Below are 19,551 nucleotides of genomic sequence, written 5' to 3' on the forward strand. Positions count from 1 at the left end.
TCCAGGTACTGAGACATTTCTCACCATCGAACTGCCCAATACAATGGCCACAAGAAGCAGGGTAGTGTACACCCGCAGCTCCCGGCGATAGGTCCAGACCTCCCACAGCAGGCAGAGCCCCGTTAGATCCAGAGAAAGGGAAAGGAGCCGAACTCGATGACGAAGCAGACACAGGCAATCCCAGCGATGTAGGCGCAGGTAGTTCAGGCGCCAGGGTGGGGCAGCTATTCTTCATCTCGATCTGCTAATAAGTTATATGGACTCTAAATAATAGGTGTTGGCATTATTTTTTAATGCCAACACTACCTTTCGATTAAATTCGACATCCTGCAATTGAGAGCTGGAGAAGATAAATGAGCTGAGTCATAATCACCTGACACAGCACACCCTTGAGCACACCTTCTGTACTTGTCTGTTGTCTTGTTTGTATTTACAGTATTCTACTTCCTCTTCATCTAAACCAGACCAGCACAAACATGGCCAAACATTATTGATACAGTATGAATGGTATGGCTATGAGGAAGTTATGCGTCTCCAAAACAATAAAAGGGATTGAAGAGGAACAGTCAGAAAGGTCAAAGAATATATTGGGTTACCGCTGTTTACCTGTGTACAGTCCGTCGCAGAAACCCCGCGCTGGAATTTCCGCGGCGGGCGGACGTCACTAGTTACCACAGCTACAAAGTCATAATTATGGCTAAACCCCCGCCTATTTCTACAATTTATCTTCTTAAAATATGATTTGAAACCTAACCCTAACCACACTGCTAACACTATGCCTGACCCTGACCTTAAATTAAGACAAAAAAGCTCATTTTTAGAGACCATTTTGACTTTGTGGCGGTGGTAACTAGTGACAACCCCGGAGGGCGGGAACAGTGCTATTCAAGGAGGAAGTTCAAACTCCCTGGAGTTTCTGAAAGCGGCGTGTTGACGCATGAAAATGTGTTCCTCTTTGCGTAAAAAGGCACATCGCCTCTTTGAAATGCATCATTGATAACACACTTGTAGAGAAGCTTTTAACTATTAGTTAAGTTATTTCCGTTTATTGGATATCATTATTGCATTTACTTGACAACATGTCAGAAGTCTTCATTATAGATCTAATTCACTGTCGGTGTCCGCAGCACAGCTCGTGCGTGGAGAGGCAAGTAAAAAGCGTCACAGGTAGGAGCGATGTCGGCTTTCAGATATATCTACTATTCGGACCACACGGTCAACGTTGTAATGCAAACGGCGAGAACAAGATGTCTTTGCTGGAAACGTTTTTCAGTCAGAAGACAAACGTCCACGTATTGGACTACACCACTGTTACGGAGTCTTGGTACCGTTTCAAACTAGCCGTGGACCAACTGGACTTACGAACGGTTCGGGTCTTCACCTCAAAAAAAAGGAGACCGATGTTTGAAGCATACATTGAGCAACTTTACACGGAGGTGTATACATTTGAGTACGTCACATCCAATGACCTCCCGTGCCATGGTCATGTGCAATGCGACTCACCTTTAGCTCCATCTGTCAGTGAGATCAGAGAGGAGGTCAGAAGCTTTCTGCAGCAGTTACCAGCTAAAGGAGACGTCACCATACTGAGGTCCACTTTCATTTCAGGTAGGTGTGTGTAATACAGTATCTATTACTGTAGTGTAATATTATGCGGAATTATCTGAAGACTCATTCAGCAACCAGTGAATAGTCACTCCCTTCTTTCCTCTTCAACCCCTGTCCCCTCCCTCCATGCACCTCTCTTCTCTCTTAATTCAATGTAAGGACTTTATTGGCATAGGAAACATGTTAACATTGCCAAAGCAAGTGAACTAGATAATAAACACAAGTGAAATAAACTATCAAAAGTAACAGTAAACATTAACTCACAGAAGTTCCAAAACAATAAAGACATGACAAATGTCATATTATGTGCAAATAGTTAAAGTACAAAAGGGAAAATAAATCAACATAAAAATGGGTTGTGGTATTTCACCCAATAGATATGGGAGTTAATCAAAATTGGTTTTGTTTTCTAATTCTTTGTGGATCTGTGTAATATGTGTCTCTAATATGGTCATACATTTGGCACGAGGTTAGGAAGTGCAGCTCAGTTTCCACCTCATTTTGTGGGCAGTGAGCACATTGCCCGTCTTCTCTTGAGAGCCAGGTCTGCTTACGGCAGCCTTTCTCAATAGCAAGGCTATGCTCACTGAGTCTGTACATAGTCAAAGCTATCCTTAATTTTGGGTCAGTCACAGTGGTCAGGTATTCTGCCACTGTGTACTCTGTTTAGAGCCAAATAGCATTGTAGTTTGCTCTGTTTTTGTTTGTTAATTATTTCCTATGTGTCAAGTAATTATCTTTTTTGTTTTCTCATGATTTGGTTGGTATTAACATGACCATTTTGTGAATTCTTCTGCATGAAGAGTCTCAATTTGGTGTTTGTCACATTTTGTGAATTCTCGGTTAGTGAGCGAACCCCAGACCTCACAACCATAAAGGGCAATAATATTGATTCAAGTATTTTTAGCCAGATCCTCATTGGTATGTCAAATTTTATGTTCCTTTTGATGGCATAGAAGGCCCTTCTTGCCTTATCTCTAGGCTCGTTCACAGCTTTGTGGAAGTTACCTGTAGCGCTGATGTTTAGGCCGAGGTATGTGTCGTTTTTTTGTGTGCTCTAGGGCAACAGTGTCTAGATGGAATTTGTATTTGTGGTCCTGGTGACTGGACCCTTTTTGGAACACTATTATTTTTGTCTTTCTGAGATTGACGTTCAGGGCCCAAGTCTGACAGAATCTGTGCAGAAGATCTAGGTGCTGCTGTAGGCCCTCCTTGGTTGGGGACAGAAGCACCAGATCATCAGCAAACAGTGACATTTGACTTCAGATTCTAGTAGGGTGAGGCCGGGTGCTGGAGACTGTTTTAGTGCCCTTGCCAATTCTTATATATATACATATACATATACATATACATATTCTCTATATGTTGAAGAGGGTGGGGCTTAAGCTGCATCCCTGTCTCACCCCACGGCCCCGTGGAAAGAAATGTGTGTGTTGTTTGCCAATTTTGTTTGTGTACATGGATTTCATAATGTCATATGTTTCCCCCCCAACACCACTTTCCATCAATTTGTATAGCAGACCCTCATGCCAAATTGAGTCAAAAGCTTTTTTGAAATCAACAAAGCATGAGAAGACTTTGCCTCTGTTTTGGTTTGTTTGTTTGTCAATTAGGGTGTGCAGGGTGAATACGTGGTCTGTCGTATGGTAATTTGGTAAGAATCCAATTTGACATTTGCTTAGTACATTGCTTTCACTGAGGAAATGCACTAGTCTGCTGTTAATGATAATGCAGAGGATTTCCCCAAGGTTGCTCCCACGGTAGTTATTGAGGTCAAATTTGTCTCAACTTTTGTGGATTGGGGTGATTAGTCCTTGGTTCTAAATATTGGGGAAGATGCCAGAGCCAAGGATGATGTTAAAGAGTTTAAGTATAGCCATTTGGAATTTGTGGTCTGTATATTTTATCACTCCATTGAGGATACCATCAACACCACAGGTCTTTTTGGGTTGGAGGGTTTGTCATTTGACCTGTAGTTCATTCAATGTAATTGGAGAATCCGGTGGGTTCTGGAAGACTTTATTAGTTGATTCTAAGGTTTGTATTTGATCATGTATATGTTTTGCTGTTTTTTATAGAGACAAAAAGATTGGAGAAGAGGTTTATCCATACATCTCCGTTTTAAATAGATAACTCTGTGTTGTTTGTTTAGAGTTTTCCAATTTTCCCAGAAGTGGTTAGATTGTTTGGATTCTTCAATTACATTGAGCTGATTTAGGTGGACCTGGTCAAACCAGGCTGTTCAAGGCTGTTCAATTTCAAGGTGGAGTGGTGGGCCAGGTAAACATTTGGTTTTGAGACACAGTCACAGGAAATACTTGCGTTCTCTCTTTCTCGCTCTCTCCCCACTCTGTCTCTCTCTCTGTGTGTGTGTAGACTGTTTCTCCCATGGATTCACCACACGTACAGGAGGTATTTCCTCCATCTCCACCCTCTCCTCTCTCAACCTGTTCAGTAGCTCCAGACGCAGAGACCCCATGACCCTCGTAGCCGAGAACATCCGCCGACTAGCCCAGAAGGCTGGGTTCTACCCCCGACGCCTGCACCTGGTCAAGGTATCACAGCACAGCAAATAGCATTAATGTAGCCTCCCTGGATGTAAGTGTAACATGGCCTCGAGGTCAACCAGAAGAAGACTGGCTACAGAGTGTGAATTATAATTTGACATTCTCTTGTTTTTTTCACGGGACTTCATGTGTGTGCACACGCTTTATCTCCAGAGTTATAATCCCTTTTGGTCAAGTTTCCGCCACACAGCGGTTGCGGATAAAGTTCCGAATGACACAATTTCATGTGTACAACGTCTAAAGACCTGCATCACTATACTGAGAGTGTGTCCGTTTCTAAAAATACATATTTGGGTATTTTTTAGATTTTGTTCATGTATTTTGCGTGCTCTGATACTGAACAACAAGCAATGAGGAAGTGAATCGCGGCTGGGGTAAGTTTCTCATAAACAACAAGGATGCATTTTCTCCATAGTTTTTGATGGTAGGCCACTCTGGTAGGCCTACATTATGATCAAATAGCCACACTAGCCTACTTGACCACTGTTAGTTTTAACTTAAAGCGGGTACAGCCTGTGTTCACGGTAAACACGCACCGGAAGTTGCACAGAATTTTCACAACGTTCAAGTTTGCACTCAGCAGACCTGAAATGAGCTGACAATCAACAAAAATGAGAGGAAACGTTGGTCTGGACCCTTCTATAACAGGCCATTTACATAAAACATTTAGATTTACTTCAGACATAGAAAAATTCTCCTTTAATATTTACCACTGTAGAAGAAAAAAAAGCATTTTAAATAAATAGGAGAATGGTTCAATTAGAATTAATTATAGACCCCCCCAAAGTTGACTTTGTTGCATTTAGGGGCATTCATGTCTCATTCATGGCCCCCCATAATTTGCACTCTGACAGGCCGCGCCTCTTAAACTGGTTCCTCTAGGTTTTTTCTTAGGTTCCTGCCTTTTAGGGAGTGTTTCTGCATTGCGTGCTCTTTGGGGTTTTAAGCTGGGTATCTGTAAAGCACTTTGTGACAACTGTTGATGTAAAAAGGGCTTTATTAAATACATTTGATTGATTGAGGTCTAGACCGTTATGGCACAGGGAGGTAGTGCACCTGGTAGTGCACCTGTACATCGTGTAACACTCACTCCAGTGGGTTGTAGAAAACATCACTGACATCATTAAGTGGTTAATGCTGAATAGCTGTTTCTGCCAGGTGAACCACAGCAGTGACGTATGGGTGATGGGAAAGGAAGATGAGCCACACGACTATGATGGCATCGTAACCAATCAGAGAGGTGTTGTCATAGCTGCGCCAGGAGCTGATTGCATGCCCCTCCTCTTCACTGACCCCGTGGCCAGGGTCATCGGAGTAGCTCACGCTGGTGAGACACACACATACACTTTAAGTACAAGACAGTATTAATATTCCTTAGAAAGATGTCTGCTGGTGCGTCATTATAAAGTGTTCCTTTGTGTTTCCCTCTGTCAGGATGGAAAGGAACCCTGATGGGTGTTGCCATGGCTACAGTCAATGCCATGGTGATGGGATTCGGCAGCAGGGCGTGTGACGTCACCGTGGTGATCGGGCCGTCGGTGGGGGCCTGTTGTTTTACACTGGAGAGAGAGCAGGCTGCAGACTTCTACTCTATCCACCCTGACTGTGTTCCTGACATGGCTGAGACCAGGCCTCATGTCAACATACGACTAGCCACCAGGTAGGTTTGGCCAACTATACAACACATAGACAAATAGCGCGTTCAAGCGTCCGTTTTCTCAAAGCGTCCGTTTGGTCACTGCCTTTCAAAGTGTTGCATTATGGGGATAAAAATTGTCCGACTTGTGCCTGTCTATATGTCGACTGCATGAACTTTACAAACATCTTGTGAGCAAGTTTCTGCAGCTGCTCTACACCAGCTCCCTCCTGCAGCCATCGCTTGCATTGTGGGAGGCTCTATTGTCAACCAATCATTAGTCTTTTACCCACGGAAACGCGATCAAAGACATGACTGAAACAGGAACCATCTTTGTCGCGATTCGTGTATACACTGGATATATACAAATTAATGTGATATTTGAGTCTCTCTGTCACTGATTGTACATTGTACACATATAGTATGCCAGTTTGTGAGTGTGCGATATGGGGGTTGGAGACATAGAAAGAAAAACCTTTCTAAACATTGGCAACACTGCCATGTTGATCTGAGCCTTGCTGTTGGAAAACCACATTAATATCTGACTTCCGGGCCTCCCGAGGGGCGCAGCGGTCTAAGGCACTACATATCCGCGTTCGATCCCGGAATGTGTCACAGCCGGCCGCGACCGGGAGACCCATAAGGCAACGCACAATTGGCCCAGCATCGTCCGGGTTAGGGGAGGGTTTGGCCAGCCAGGATGTCCTTGTCCCATCGCTCTCTAGCGACTACTGTGGCGGACTGGTGCATGCGCGCTGACACGGTCGCCAGTTGTACGGTGTTTCCTCCGACACATTGGTGCGGCTGGCTTCCGGGTTAAGCGAGCAGTGTGTCAAGAAGCAGTGTGGCTTGGCAGGGTCGTGTTTCGGGGGATGCATGGCTCTCGACCTCCCGTATGGGAGTTGCAGCAATGGGACAAGACTGTATCTACCAATTGGATATCACAAAATTGGAGAGAAAAAGTGGTAATAAAAATAATTTACAAAAATCTATAAATATCAGACTTCAGGCTGTCGCAGTTGCACTTCACCCGACTTCGCTTTCGACTTTCGTCTACATTCAGTTGCTTGAGCCTTACCACTCTTTCTCTGACGTAATGTCCTTAAATCACTGATAATAAAAAAAGCTTTGACTCCCAGTTGAAATAATTCCACAGGGTCAATAATGAGGTCACTATGAGGTCAAACTATGATGTGGTTTTTATGATAGGTGCTGCTAGGCTGGAGAGTCGTCTGATTGATTTCCTATAGGGTGTTACCAGGTTACCACTCTCCCTGATCTACTACCATAGAGTCAGTTCCCCTCAGCCACTCATCTGATTGTAAAGACAAAGGTCATGCCCTGGGAGTGATCTCTGTGAGTGGATACTGGTTGTGTAGGGTGATACTATTGAAATGATCATTAGTCCCATCAGGTTAATGGATTACCAATCTAACCAGCAGAATGATGGAGAGTCCAACTAAAGGGGCAGTATTTCTTCTGAACACATATTTCACCCTAGGGGCATGCTGACCATGGAATAATTAAAGTAGAATAATCTACATTGTGTAGATCAGGGTCTCTTCTTTTCCTGTGTTTTTAAACTTCTACGTTCTCCATTCCAGAATACTTCTCCAGAGGGAAGGGGTCCTGCCTGAGCGTATCCATGACGACACGGTGACTGACAGGCCGAGCGTGACCCTGTGCACATCCTGTCACCCTGAGGCCTTCTTCTCACACGTCAGGGACGGGCTTAACTTCGGAACGCAGATCGGCTTCCTGTGGATGGACGAAACAGGAACTACTGACTGTTTCAGTAGTTCAGAACACTGAATTAATTTATGTACAGTACCAGTCAAAAGGTTTAGAACACCTACTCATTCCATGGTTTTTCTTTATTTTGACTATTTTCTACATTGTAGAATAAAAGTGAAGACATCAAACCTATGAAATCACACATATGAAATCATGTAGTCAAAAAAGTGTTTAATATATTTTATATTTGAGATTCTTCAAAGTAGTGACCCTTTGGCTTGATGACAGCTTTACACACTCTTGGCATTCTGTCAACCAGCTTCATGAGGAATGATAGTCCCACTAAGCGCAAACCAGATGGGATGGAGTATCTCTGCGCCACTCGAATGCTGTGGTAGCCATGCTGGTTAAGTGTGCCTTAAATTCTAAATAAATCACTGACAGTGTCACGATCAAAGCACCCCACACCATCCCACATCCTCGTCCATACTTCACGGTGGGAAAGACACATGCAGAGATCATCCGTTCACCTACTCTGCGTCTCACAAAGACACAATGGTTTAACTTTAAAAGTTCTTGAAATTTTCCACATTGACTGACTTTGATGTCTTAAAGTCATTATGGATTGTAGTCCAATTTAACCACTAGGCTACCCTGCCGCCCCGATGCTTATTTGAGCTGTTCTTAACATAATATAGACTTGGTCTTTTACCAAATAGGGCTGTCTTCTATATACCACCCTACCTTGTCACAACACAACTGATTGGCTCAAACACATTAAGAAGGAAAGAAATTCCACAAATTAACAGGTATACCTGTTAATTGAAATGCATTCCAGGTGACTACCTCATGAAGCCGGTTGAGAGAATGCCAAGCGTGATTAAAGCTGTCGTCAAGGCAAAGGGTGGCTACTGTGAAGAATCTTACATATAACATATTTTGATTTGTTTAATACTTTTTTGGTTACTACATGATTCCATATGTGTTATTTCATAGTTTTGATGTCTTCACTATTATTCTACAATGTAGAAAATAGTAAAAATAAAGAAAAACCCTTGTATGAGTAGGTGTGTCCAAACTTTTGACTGGTACTGTATATTAAATGCACATGTAGCCATATCTGTCTGTGGTAAAGTTGCATGCAACATAAAAGCGGTACACTCCAGATATGATTAATCTTCCCATGAATATTCACTTCATATGCAAACACTTATTCATACACAATGCATTATTGTGTTTGTGTGAGGATACAGAATTATTTTGGTGACATTATTTTGGTTCCACAGAAATACAGTAGCAGGAGATCTGATATATCAAAAGGTGGCGATAGCACCACCAAAATAATACTGTATCCTCACACAAATACGATAATGCATTGTTTGTTTATCTTTGTCTCAATCTCTTTATTTGAAAGATCTCAGGAATCACGTCTGTATGAATAGGCCATGTGGGGTGCACATAAATGAAAACCCAATATAGAAAGTTTGATTAAAAGAACCTCCATAGCAAGGCATATAAAGTCTCTCTATCTTGTATGATCTTGTATTTTAGTGTTTTATGAGGCCATGGTCTATTAAAGCTACTGTTAAACACATCTTCACTGCATTTTATAAGTTCCACACCAGCTACTTTAATTAAACCTGACTAATTAAGACCAACAGCTGTGCTTAATCTGTCCTAATATAATAACCTAGCCACACAGAGAGAGGGGAGAGACAGACAGAGAGGGGGGAGACAGACACAGAGAGGGGGGGGAGACAGACACAGAGAGGGAAGAGAGTGGGGAGACAGACAGAGAGGTGGAGAGAGGGGGGGGGGACACAGAGAGAGCGGGGAGACACACAGAGAGGGGGAGAGGGGGGAGACAGACACAGAGAGGGAAGAGAGTGGGGAGACAGACACAGAGAGGGAAGAGAGTGGGGAGACAGAGAGAGCGGGGAGACAGAGTGGACGGAATGCTTTATAGATATTATAGGTAGTGTTGTTGCAGACATTGGGCGCTAGGGGGCAGTATTAGCTTTGTTATAAGCAGGTATGTTTTGCTGGGAGAATGAGTCAAGACACTGGGGGATACAGGCCTCTAAACACGGTAGTGTCCTCACAATACCATCAACCCTATGAACACGTTCAGAACTCTGGTCTTAATGGCTTAGGTGTTGGACTGATCTATGTAAGGTTGAGAGTTTTAGTGCGAGCGGCCAGGTGGAGAGTTTAGCCAGGACAACATCCAGGGTTAGCACTGTGTGGTAAGTGCCAAGGGATCTCTTAACAGTCTCTGAAAGTACACATACACACTCACACATAGTGGAGCTGGCAGATCTCAGATGACAGTGTGAGTTTGGGTGTGTCTGTAAATGATATTGGAGTTTTTCACACCATCATTCTGCCAGAACAGCACAGAAAGCCACAGCCTGAGAGGGTGAGACACTCTTCCTGGGATCAACTGGTGTGTCTGTGTGACCCGATCAGGTTTTAGCCTCTGTGGTGTAATAGGACCTGTTTTATGTGTGTTGCATGTGTATGTGAATGCATCAGTATCGTAGGAAGGAACACATTACTGCAGTACTTTGCAAATATCGGTGTTGCATGTTTGATTGTCAGGAATCCCCTGTCCTTGTGTCCCCAATCTTCTTCCTTCCTTCTGACTGAACTTACCCTCCCAATAGTACGTAGGAAACAAGCACCGACCAAAAATGAAACCATTGTTTTTGGGGGGTGGCAGGGTAGGGTAACGATGGGCCAGTAACAGAAAGCTTTCTGGTTCATAATCCCCGAGCCAATTTGGTGACAAATCTGTGTGTTCCTTTGATCAAGGCACTTAACCCTAATTGCTACTGTAAATCGCTCTGGATAAGAGTGTCTGCTAAATTACATACATGTAAATTGTTTTGATACAAAGATTTGGTCTAATTTGATCCATCAACAAAACAACTGTATTCTCTGTTTATTACAGACGTCACATCACATGTGAGAGTGAGGATATACACCTAACCTCACAACTTTGTCTGTCTGTAGAAAACAGTTCTGAGAAATGAACTAGCTGTAAAAAAAAAATTCTGTGATCTAGGGTGTTTTGGGTCTCTCCCTCTGTCTGCAGATTTCTCTGGCTCTCTGTTCCTCTGGGTCTGCAGATCATCATGAGACTGAGGGAAACTGGCTCTGCCTGTCACACGTGACAAGGAGGGGAGGGGAAAGAAAGGAGAGCAGATATAGAATAGAGAAGGGGGAGGAGGAAATGCAAAACGAGGAGTGAAGAGGAGAGGAGAGAAGGGGACTAGGAACTGTATAAATATCACTTCTAACCACTTTTGATTTGATTGATAAGCTAACACAGTCAGTCTGAATGATCAGTCTCAGTCTAGTCACAGCCAGAGAGTTGGGTTGTCTCTCTCTCTGTCTCTCTCTCTCTCTCTCTCTCTCCCTCTCTCTCTCTGTCTCTCTCTCTCTCTCTCCCTTTCTCTCTCTCTCTCTGTCTCTTTCTCTCTTTCTTTCTCTCTCTCTCCCTCCCCTATATTTCTCTCTCTTTCTCTCTCTCTCTCTCTCTCTCTGTCTCTCTGTCTCTCTCTCTCTCTCTCTCTCTCTCTCTCTCTCTCTCTCGTTTGCTTTTCCCTTCTTCTATTTCCTTCAATTTCTCTTTCTCTTTTCTTTCTTCTCCCACTATCTAATTTGCTTTCTCTTTCTGTGACTGTCTTTTTCTTTTCACCTTCTCTTAATATTTTGTTTTCTCCCTCGCGATCTATCTTTGTATCTGGTTTTATCCAGTTTAGACGGGCAGTAGGGTTGTACTTGCGTAAGACAGTCAGAGTCTTCTGTTGTGTAATTATAACTATAAATCTCTCTGCTTCATATCCACCACATACAAACACATGTACTCTCTCTGTTACTCCATTCATACACAGTGCACACACATATACACAGACATTTACTTACCTACACTATGTTTCATAACTGCCTCGCCTCTCTCTCCTCATATAATAATCATAACCACAGAAACTCTCAAACACTCACACTCGCATATACACTCTGTTATACTGTAACTGTTTGTGCTGTCTCTGTGTACCCCCCAAACAGGCCTTCTGACCCTGGCCTTGACAGATTTCAGTGTGTGGTGTGAGTGGACATGGAAAACCACAAAGTGTTTCCTAAATACCAACCTGGCTGCTTTTGTTTTGGAAAGAATGTGGTTAAGGAGGTTAGGATACACAATCACACACAGCCAGCAACTCACAGCACCGGCCTGTGGCACGCAAGGCAACGCACAAACACACACACATATCTCATTGTGGCGCAACACAATATTCATACAATTGAGTGTTTTACTGCAAACAGCCAGGGAGAAGGTTGAGGCCCGGTCCTAGTCAGAGGTTAAGGGAACAGAAAGTCAGGGTCATTGAAATGGAACTCAGCCCAGGGGGATAGAAAACAGGTCTGGGTCGTTCCACCAATTATGTGCTTTTTGAGTAGTGTAACTTGATAAAAAAAAAAAACATTGATAGATAGCGCTATGGATGCAAGCACTGACCATCCATGAGATCAACATTATCGTTTTAACCATGTTTTCAGTGTTTGTTGACAATTGTATTGTTTACAAACATTGGTGTAAAACTAGCTCATATTTTGGTTTCTGATGGGGTAAAACAGTTGAACCAAGCTCATATTTTGGTTTCTGATGGGGTAAATCAGTTGAACTAAGCTCATATTTTGGTTTCTGATGGGGTAAAACAGTTGAACTAAGCTCATATTTTGGTTTCTGATGGGGTAAAACAGTTGAACTAAGCTCATATTTTGGTTTCTGATGGGGTCAAACAGTTGAACTAAGCTCATATTTTGGTTTCTGATGGGGTCAAACAGTTGAACTAAGCTCATATTTTGGTTTCTGATGGGGTCAAACAGTTGAACTAAGCTCATATTTTGGTTTCTGATGGGGTAAAACAGTTGAACTAAGCTCATATTTTGGTTTCTGATGGGGTCAAACAGTTGAACTAAGCTCATATTTTGGTTTCTGATGGGGTAAAACAGTTGAACTAAGCTCATGAGGCAGTTATGTTCTTCTATAATCTCTCCTGGACAGATTCTCGTGGACTTAAAATGGCGAAAATCTGTCAAGGTTCACGTAGAGTTATGTGATTACAAGCAGCAGTAGTTCCTTGTTTTGGGTTTTTGTCATTGATTATTTGTACAAAGCTAATCACAATTGTTAATGGCATTCCCCCCAGAAGTCAAACAGGAAATGACACATTTCTGAGAAATAATTTTACTTCTGGGTAATCGAGATGAATTCTAGAATCAATGGCTATACAGTTGAAGTCGGAAGTTTACATACACTAAGGTTGGAGTAATTAAAATTCATTTTCAACCACTCCACAAATTTCTTGTTAACAAACTATAGTTTTGGCAAGTCGGTTAGGACATCTACTTAGTGCATTACACAATTCATTTTTCCAACAATTGTTTACAGACAGATTATTTCACTTAACACACTGTATCACAATTCCAGTGGGTCAGAAGTTTACATACACTAAGTTGACTGTGCCTTTAAACAGCTTGGAAAATTATGTCATGGCTTTAGAAGCTTCTGATAGGCTAATTGACAACATTTGAGTCAATTGGAGGTGTACCTGTGGATGTATTTCAAGGCCTACCTTCAAACTCAGTGCCTCTTCGCTTGACATCATGAGAAAATCATAAGAAATCAACCAAGACCTCAGAAAAAAAATTGGTTCCTCCACAAGTCTGGTTCATCCTTGGGAGCAATTTCCAAACGTCTGAAGGTACCACGTTCATATGTACAAACAATAGTACGCAAGTATAAACACCATGGAATCACTCAGCCATCATACCGCTCAGGAAGGAGAAGTTTTCTGTCTCCTAGAGATTAACGTACTTTGGTGCGAAAAGGGCAAATCAATCCCAGAACAACAGTAAAGGACCCTGTGAAGATGCTGGAGGAAACAGGTACAAAATTATCTATATCCACAGTAAAACAAGTCCTATATCGACATAACCTGAAAGGCCGCTCAGCAAGGAAGAAGCCACTGCACCAAAACTGCCATAAAAAAGCCAGACTATGGTTTGCAACTGCACATGTGGACAAAGATCGTACTTTCTGGAGAAATGTCCTCTGGTCTGATGAAACAAACATAGAACTGTTTGGCCATAATGACCATCGTTATGTTTGGAGGAAAAAGGGGGAGGCTTGCAAGCCGAAGAACATCATCCCAACTGTGAAGCACGGGGGTGGCAGCATCATGTTGTGGGGGTTGTTTGCTGCAGGCGGGACTGGTGCACTTCACAAAATAGATGCATCATGAGGAAAGGAAAATTATGTGGATATATTGAAGCAACATCTCAAGACATCAGTCAGGAAGTTAAAGCTTGGTCGCAAATGGGTCTTCCAAATGGACAATGACCCCAAGCATACTTCCAAAGTTGTCGCAAAATGGCTTAAGGACAACAAAGTCAAGGTTTTGGAGTGGCCATCACAAAGCCCTGACCTCAATACCATTGGAAAATTTGTGAGCAGAACTGAAAAAGCGTGTGCGAGCAAGGAGGCCTACAAACCTGACTCTGTCAGGAGGAATGGAACAAAATTCACCCAACTTATTGTGGTAAGCTTGTGGAAGACTACCCTAAACATTTGACCCAAGTTCAACAATATAAAGGCAGTGCTACCAAATACTAATTGAGTGTATGTAAACTTCTGACCCACTGGGAATGTGATGAAAGAAATAAAAGCTGAAATAAATAATTCTCTCTATGATTATTCTGACATTTCACATTCTTAAAATAAAGTGGTGATCCTAACTGACCTAAGACAGGGAATTTTTACTACGATTAAAGGTCAAGAATTGTGAAAAACTGAGTTTAAATGTTTGTGGCTGATGTGTATGTAAACTTCCGACTTCAACTGTTTATCATTACTTTTAAAGTCTCAAAATGGATTTAACATTTTTTTTTTTACCTTCAACTTAACAGGCTTTTAATAATGCAATATATGTGCACAATTTCCACTTAAAATATTGAAGGAACGCAAAAGGCACACGTTTCCTGGAACAAGCCGTCTAAGCTACAGTAAAGTGATATCTGAGTCATTATCAGGATTGTGATGTGCGTCCTTGCCCTAACTTCTGGAATGAAACAGACAAGTCTTATATAAGAGTCTTCTTCTCTCCGTTCCATCGCTCATTTCTCTCTGGTCGAGTCTGTTGATGTTTCTCTCTGTCCTCAGGATCAGTTACATGAGGATGGCAGCAGGGTGCATACGCAGAAAGTACTACATTTATGGATATATCATATAACCAACATACCGACATGGCATGAGTTAGTTGCGTAAAGATACCGGTACACTCCTGCATACCCAGAAGCACATATGTTTTTAATGCTCTGTTCCTAGTACCCTGCTAGTACCCTGCTTTGCGTGATGTATTGTTGTCTCTACCTTCTTGCCCTTTGTGCTGTTGTCTGTGCCCAATAATGTTTGTATGTTTTCTGCTGCTACCATGTGTTGCTACCATGTTGTTGTCATGTTGTGTTGCTACCATACTGTGTTGTCATGTGTTGCTGCCTTGCTATGTTGTTGTCTTAGGTCTGTCTTTATGTAGTGTTGTGTTGTCTCTCTTGTCGTGATGTGTGTTTTGTCCTATATTTATATGTTATTTATTTATTTTGATTTATTTTGATTCCCAGCCCCCGTCCCTGCAGGAGGTCTTTTGCCTTTTGGGAGGCCGTCATTGTAAAAAATGATTTGTTCTTAACTGACTTGCCGAGTTAAATAAAGGTTAAATAAAAAAACTGCAGTCACATAACACACACCACTCAATCCAACTCTGTCCCCCGGTTTCCTGGGATCAGTCAAAAACACTACTCTGCACCACACTGTGTGAATACTACATGTTTGGATCTGTGTATTCAAACAAAGAAGTGTTCAAAAAACCAAAACTGGTCTGAAGAAAGAAGTTGTGCTAATGCAGAGAGGAGTTAGAACTCTTAGACTAAGTTGTAAATTCCTCAACATTCTGGCTGTCTGCACAGAGTAGCCAGGAAACAGAGAGCGTCTGTAGAACATTAGGTATTGTTAGACATCTAACTACCTCTTGTATAGAACATACTGTCTGCAGGTCTGACTCGTTGGCAGACAAACACAGTCTGGTCATAAGCCCAATAACTCAGCCGTGTCTCCCAGAGTGTGTGTGTGTGTGTGTGTGTGTGTGTGTGTGTGTGTGTGTGTGTGTGTGTGTGTGTGTGTGTGTGTGTGTGTGTGTGTGTGTGTGTGTGTGTGTGTGAGAGAGAAATGTACCATGCTCTGTTGAGGGAGCCTGCATGTGTAAGAGAGAGAGAGCTTCTGGTCTGACTCAGTAGCAGGGCTCACGTCACACACCGGCTATGGGATCAGTGTAAACAAACACACAAGGGATGTTTTTATCTCTCTCCTACCTCTTCTTCTCTCTCGCTGTCAGATCCTGCAGCATGAGACGGATGCTCAGTTGGTAGGGCATGGCAGTTGCAACGCAAGGATTGGGACCAGTATGGAAGAGAGAGAGAGACCAATATGGAACTCACTACTGAAAGTCACGCTGGATAAGAGCGTCTGCTAAATGACTCAAATGTAAATGTGAAAATGTGTCAGAGAGGGAGGAAGAGATGAAGGGACCATGGAGTTCTAGCTCTGTGACCCAGTTACCTGGCATGTCCACATTTTGGGTTTGCCCATCTGGCCAGCACACCCCTCCTCTCTCCCACGTGCATCTCCCCCTTCTCCCATCTCCTCCTTTCCCTCCACTTATCCTCATGTCTTCCCCCTTCTCCACTCTCCTCATTTCACTCCACTTATCCTGTTGTCTCCCCCTTCTCCCCTCTCCTCCTTTCCCTCCACTTATCCTGTTGTCTCCCCCTTCTCCCCTCTCCTCCTTTCCCTCCACTTATCCTGTTGTCTCCCCCTTCTCCCCTCTCCTCCTTTCCCTCCACTTATCCTCATGTCTCCCCCTTCTCCCCTCTCCTCCTTTCCCTCCACTTATCCTGTTGTCTCCCCCTTCTCCCCTCTCCTCCTTTCCCTCCACTTATCCTGTTGTCTCCCCCTTCTCCCCTCTCCTCCTTTCCCTCCACTTATCCTGTTGTCTCCCCCTTCTCCCCTCTCCTCCTTTCCCTCCACTTATCCTCATGTCTCCCCCTTCTCCCCTCTCCTCCTTTCCCTCCACTTATCCTGTTGTCTCCCCCTTCTCCCCTCTCCTCCTTTCCCTCCACTTATCCTGTTGTCTCCCCCTTCTCCCCTCTCCTCCTTTCCCTCCACTTATCCTCATGTCTTCCCCCTTCTCCCCTCTCCTCCTTTCCCTCCACTTATCCTCATGTCTCCCCCATTTTCTCCTCTCCTCCTTTCCCTCCACTTATCCTCATGTCTCCCCCTTCTCCCCTCTCCCCCTTTCCCTCCACTTATCCTGTTGTCTCCCCCTTCTCCCCTCTCCTCCTTTCCCTTCCCCTATCTTCTTTCTTCCCACTATTTTCACCAACTATAACTACTCTATAATATTTATAAATAGAAGACAATCTTATTCTTTCCATGACCTATACAACTATTACACTCTTGCCCTACAATCTAAATATTGGATACTTCTGTATGGTCTTCATCTCAATTCAAACTGCCATACATCTTCACAGTGAAAACTTCACACTGGCACGTGTACTGTAAACCCCAAAACAAACTTCATGTGGAAAGCAGACACACTCACTGTGTTTTTACTACAGGTGATGTTTTGTTTTGGGAAGGTAAAGCAACTTGATCCTCCATATTAAGGGTGGGGTCCGCTCCTCTTATAGCCCCCCCTTATTGTGCTCATGTGCACTCTGTAGATATGTAGTCAATCTGTAGATATGTGTGTGTGTATGTGTTTGTGTGTGTGTTTATTAATACCATGGTCTGCAAGAATGTGTGTCTTGGATCTGTCTTGTGTCCAATCTGTCACTGATGGATGTTCTCTACTACACACACACACACACACACACACACACACACACACACACACACACACACACACACACACACACACACACACAACTAACCACAGGCACTACAGTCTGAAGTTACATTTCTCTCTTATGAGGCAATTCGGTTTTACAACTACCTCTTTATGGCATCTGTTACTTTGTGTGTGCGCGCTCGTGTGTGTCGTCTACTGTAATGACTGAGAGTGTAATTAGAGGGAGAACCTATCTGATAAGACGACCAATCAGATTGATTTGATTCTACCACATGAATCACAATCATTACCTTGTTAGTGTTTGTCTCTATGCAGTACTGGGAGGGAACTACTTAGTCTGACGCAGCGAGGAAAACAGAGTGACATCACGATTCATTCAGGTGTGGTGGACAATGATGTACTTGTGTGCGTGTCTATGTTTGTGAGAGGGAGATTGTATCTATGCAACCAAAGTCAAAACTGTACAGAGGAATTTAACTTTCAATGTGCAGATACACTATATGATGTCATAATCGCCATTGACACACAGGCCCTCATTTGAATGTTATCAGAGAGAGAGAAAGAGGGGAGGGAAGGAAGGAAGGAAGAAAGAAAGGGAGAGGCAGAGAAAGGGGGGAAGGAAGGAAGAAAGAAAGAAAGAAATAAAGAAAGGGAGAGGCAGAGAAAGAGGGGAAGGAAGGAAGGAAGAAAGAAAGAAAGGGAGAGGCAAAGAAAGAGGGGAAGGAAGGAAGAAAGAAAGGGAGAGGCAGAGAAAGTGGGGAAGGAAGGAAGAAAGAAAGAAAGGGAGAGGCAGAGAAAGAGGGGAAGGAAGGAAGAAAGAAAGGGAGAGGCAGAGAAAGAGGGGAAGGAAGGAAGAAAGAAAGAAAGGGAGAGGCAGAGAAAGGGGGGAAGGAAGGAAGAAAAAGAAAGGGAGAGGCAGAGAAAGAGGGGAAGGAAGAAAGAAAGAAAGGGAGAGGCAGAGAAAGAGGGGAAGGAAGGAAGGCAGAAAGAAAGGGAGAGGCAGAGAAAGGGGGGAAGGAAGGAAGAAAAAGAAAGGGAGAGGCAGAGAAAGAGGGTAAGGAAGGAAGGAAGAAAGGGAGAGGCAGAGAAAGAGGGGAAGGAAGGAAGAAAGAAAGAAAGAAAGGGAGAGGCAGAGAAAGGGGGGAAGGAAGGAAGAAAGAAAGAAAGAAATAAAGAAAGGGAGAGGCAGAGAAAGAGGGGAAGGAAGGAAGGAAGAAAGAAAGAAAGGGAGAGGCAAAGAAAGAGGGGAAGGAAGGAAGAAAGAAAGGGAGAGGCAGAGAAAGTGGGGAAGGAAGGAAGAAAGAAAGAAAGGGAGAGGCAGAGAAAGAGGGGAAGGAAGGAAGAAAGAAAGGGAGAGGCAGAGAAAGAGGGGAAGGAAGGAAGAAAGAAAGAAAGGGAGAGGCAGAGAAAGGGGGGAAGGAAGGAAGAAAAAGAAAGGGAGAGGCAGAGAAAGAGGGGAAGGAAGAAAGAAAGAAAGGGAGAGGCAGAGAAAGAGGGGAAGGAAGGAAGGCAGAAAGAAAGGGAGAGGCAGAGAAAGGGGGGAAGGAAGGAAGAAAAAGAAAGGGAGAGGCAGAGAAAGAGGGGAAGGAAGGAAGGAAGGAAGAAAGAAAGGGAGAGGCAGAGAAAGAGGGGAAGGAAGGAAGGAAGAAAGAAAGGGAGAGGCAGAGAAAGAGGGGAAGGAAGGAAGAAAGAAAGGGAGAGGCAGAGAAAGAGGGGAAGGAAGGAAGAAAGAAAGAAAGGGAGAGGCAGAGAAAGGGGGGAAGGAAGAAGAAAAAGAAAGGGAGAGGCAGAGAGAGAGGGGAAGGAAGGAAGGAAGAAAGAAAGGGAGAGGCAGAGAAAGAGGGGAAGGAAGGAAGAAAGAAAGAAAGAAAGAAAGAAAGAAATAAAGAACGAAAGAAAGAAAGAAAGAAAGAAAGAAAGGGAGAGGCAGAGAAAGTGGGGAAGGAAGGAAGGAAGAAAGAAAGAAAGGGAGAGGCAAAGAAAGAGGGGAAGGAAGGAAGAAAGAAAGGGAGAGGCAGAGAAAGTGGGGAAGGAA

The 19,551-nt window shown here is 43.4% G+C and overlaps 1 protein-coding gene across 1 annotated transcript; it reads left to right on the top strand.

The window, feature by feature from the left end:
- Positions 1-900: 900 nt before the first annotated feature.
- Positions 901-9,205, top strand: LOC139402396 (purine nucleoside phosphorylase LACC1-like). The gene is made up of 5 exons (XM_071146383.1): positions 901-1,608; positions 3,985-4,163; positions 5,334-5,502; positions 5,610-5,835; positions 7,416-9,205. The coding sequence occupies exons 1-5, from the start codon at positions 1,080-1,082 to the stop codon at positions 7,621-7,623; spliced, it is 1,311 nt and encodes a 436-aa protein (XP_071002484.1). The 5' UTR covers positions 901-1,079; the 3' UTR covers positions 7,624-9,205.
- Positions 9,206-19,551: the final 10,346 nt, after the last annotated feature.

This window comes from Oncorhynchus clarkii, chromosome 3 (assembly GCF_045791955.1).
Source record: "Oncorhynchus clarkii lewisi isolate Uvic-CL-2024 chromosome 3, UVic_Ocla_1.0, whole genome shotgun sequence".
NCBI classification, from domain to species: domain Eukaryota; kingdom Metazoa; phylum Chordata; class Actinopteri; order Salmoniformes; family Salmonidae; genus Oncorhynchus; species Oncorhynchus clarkii.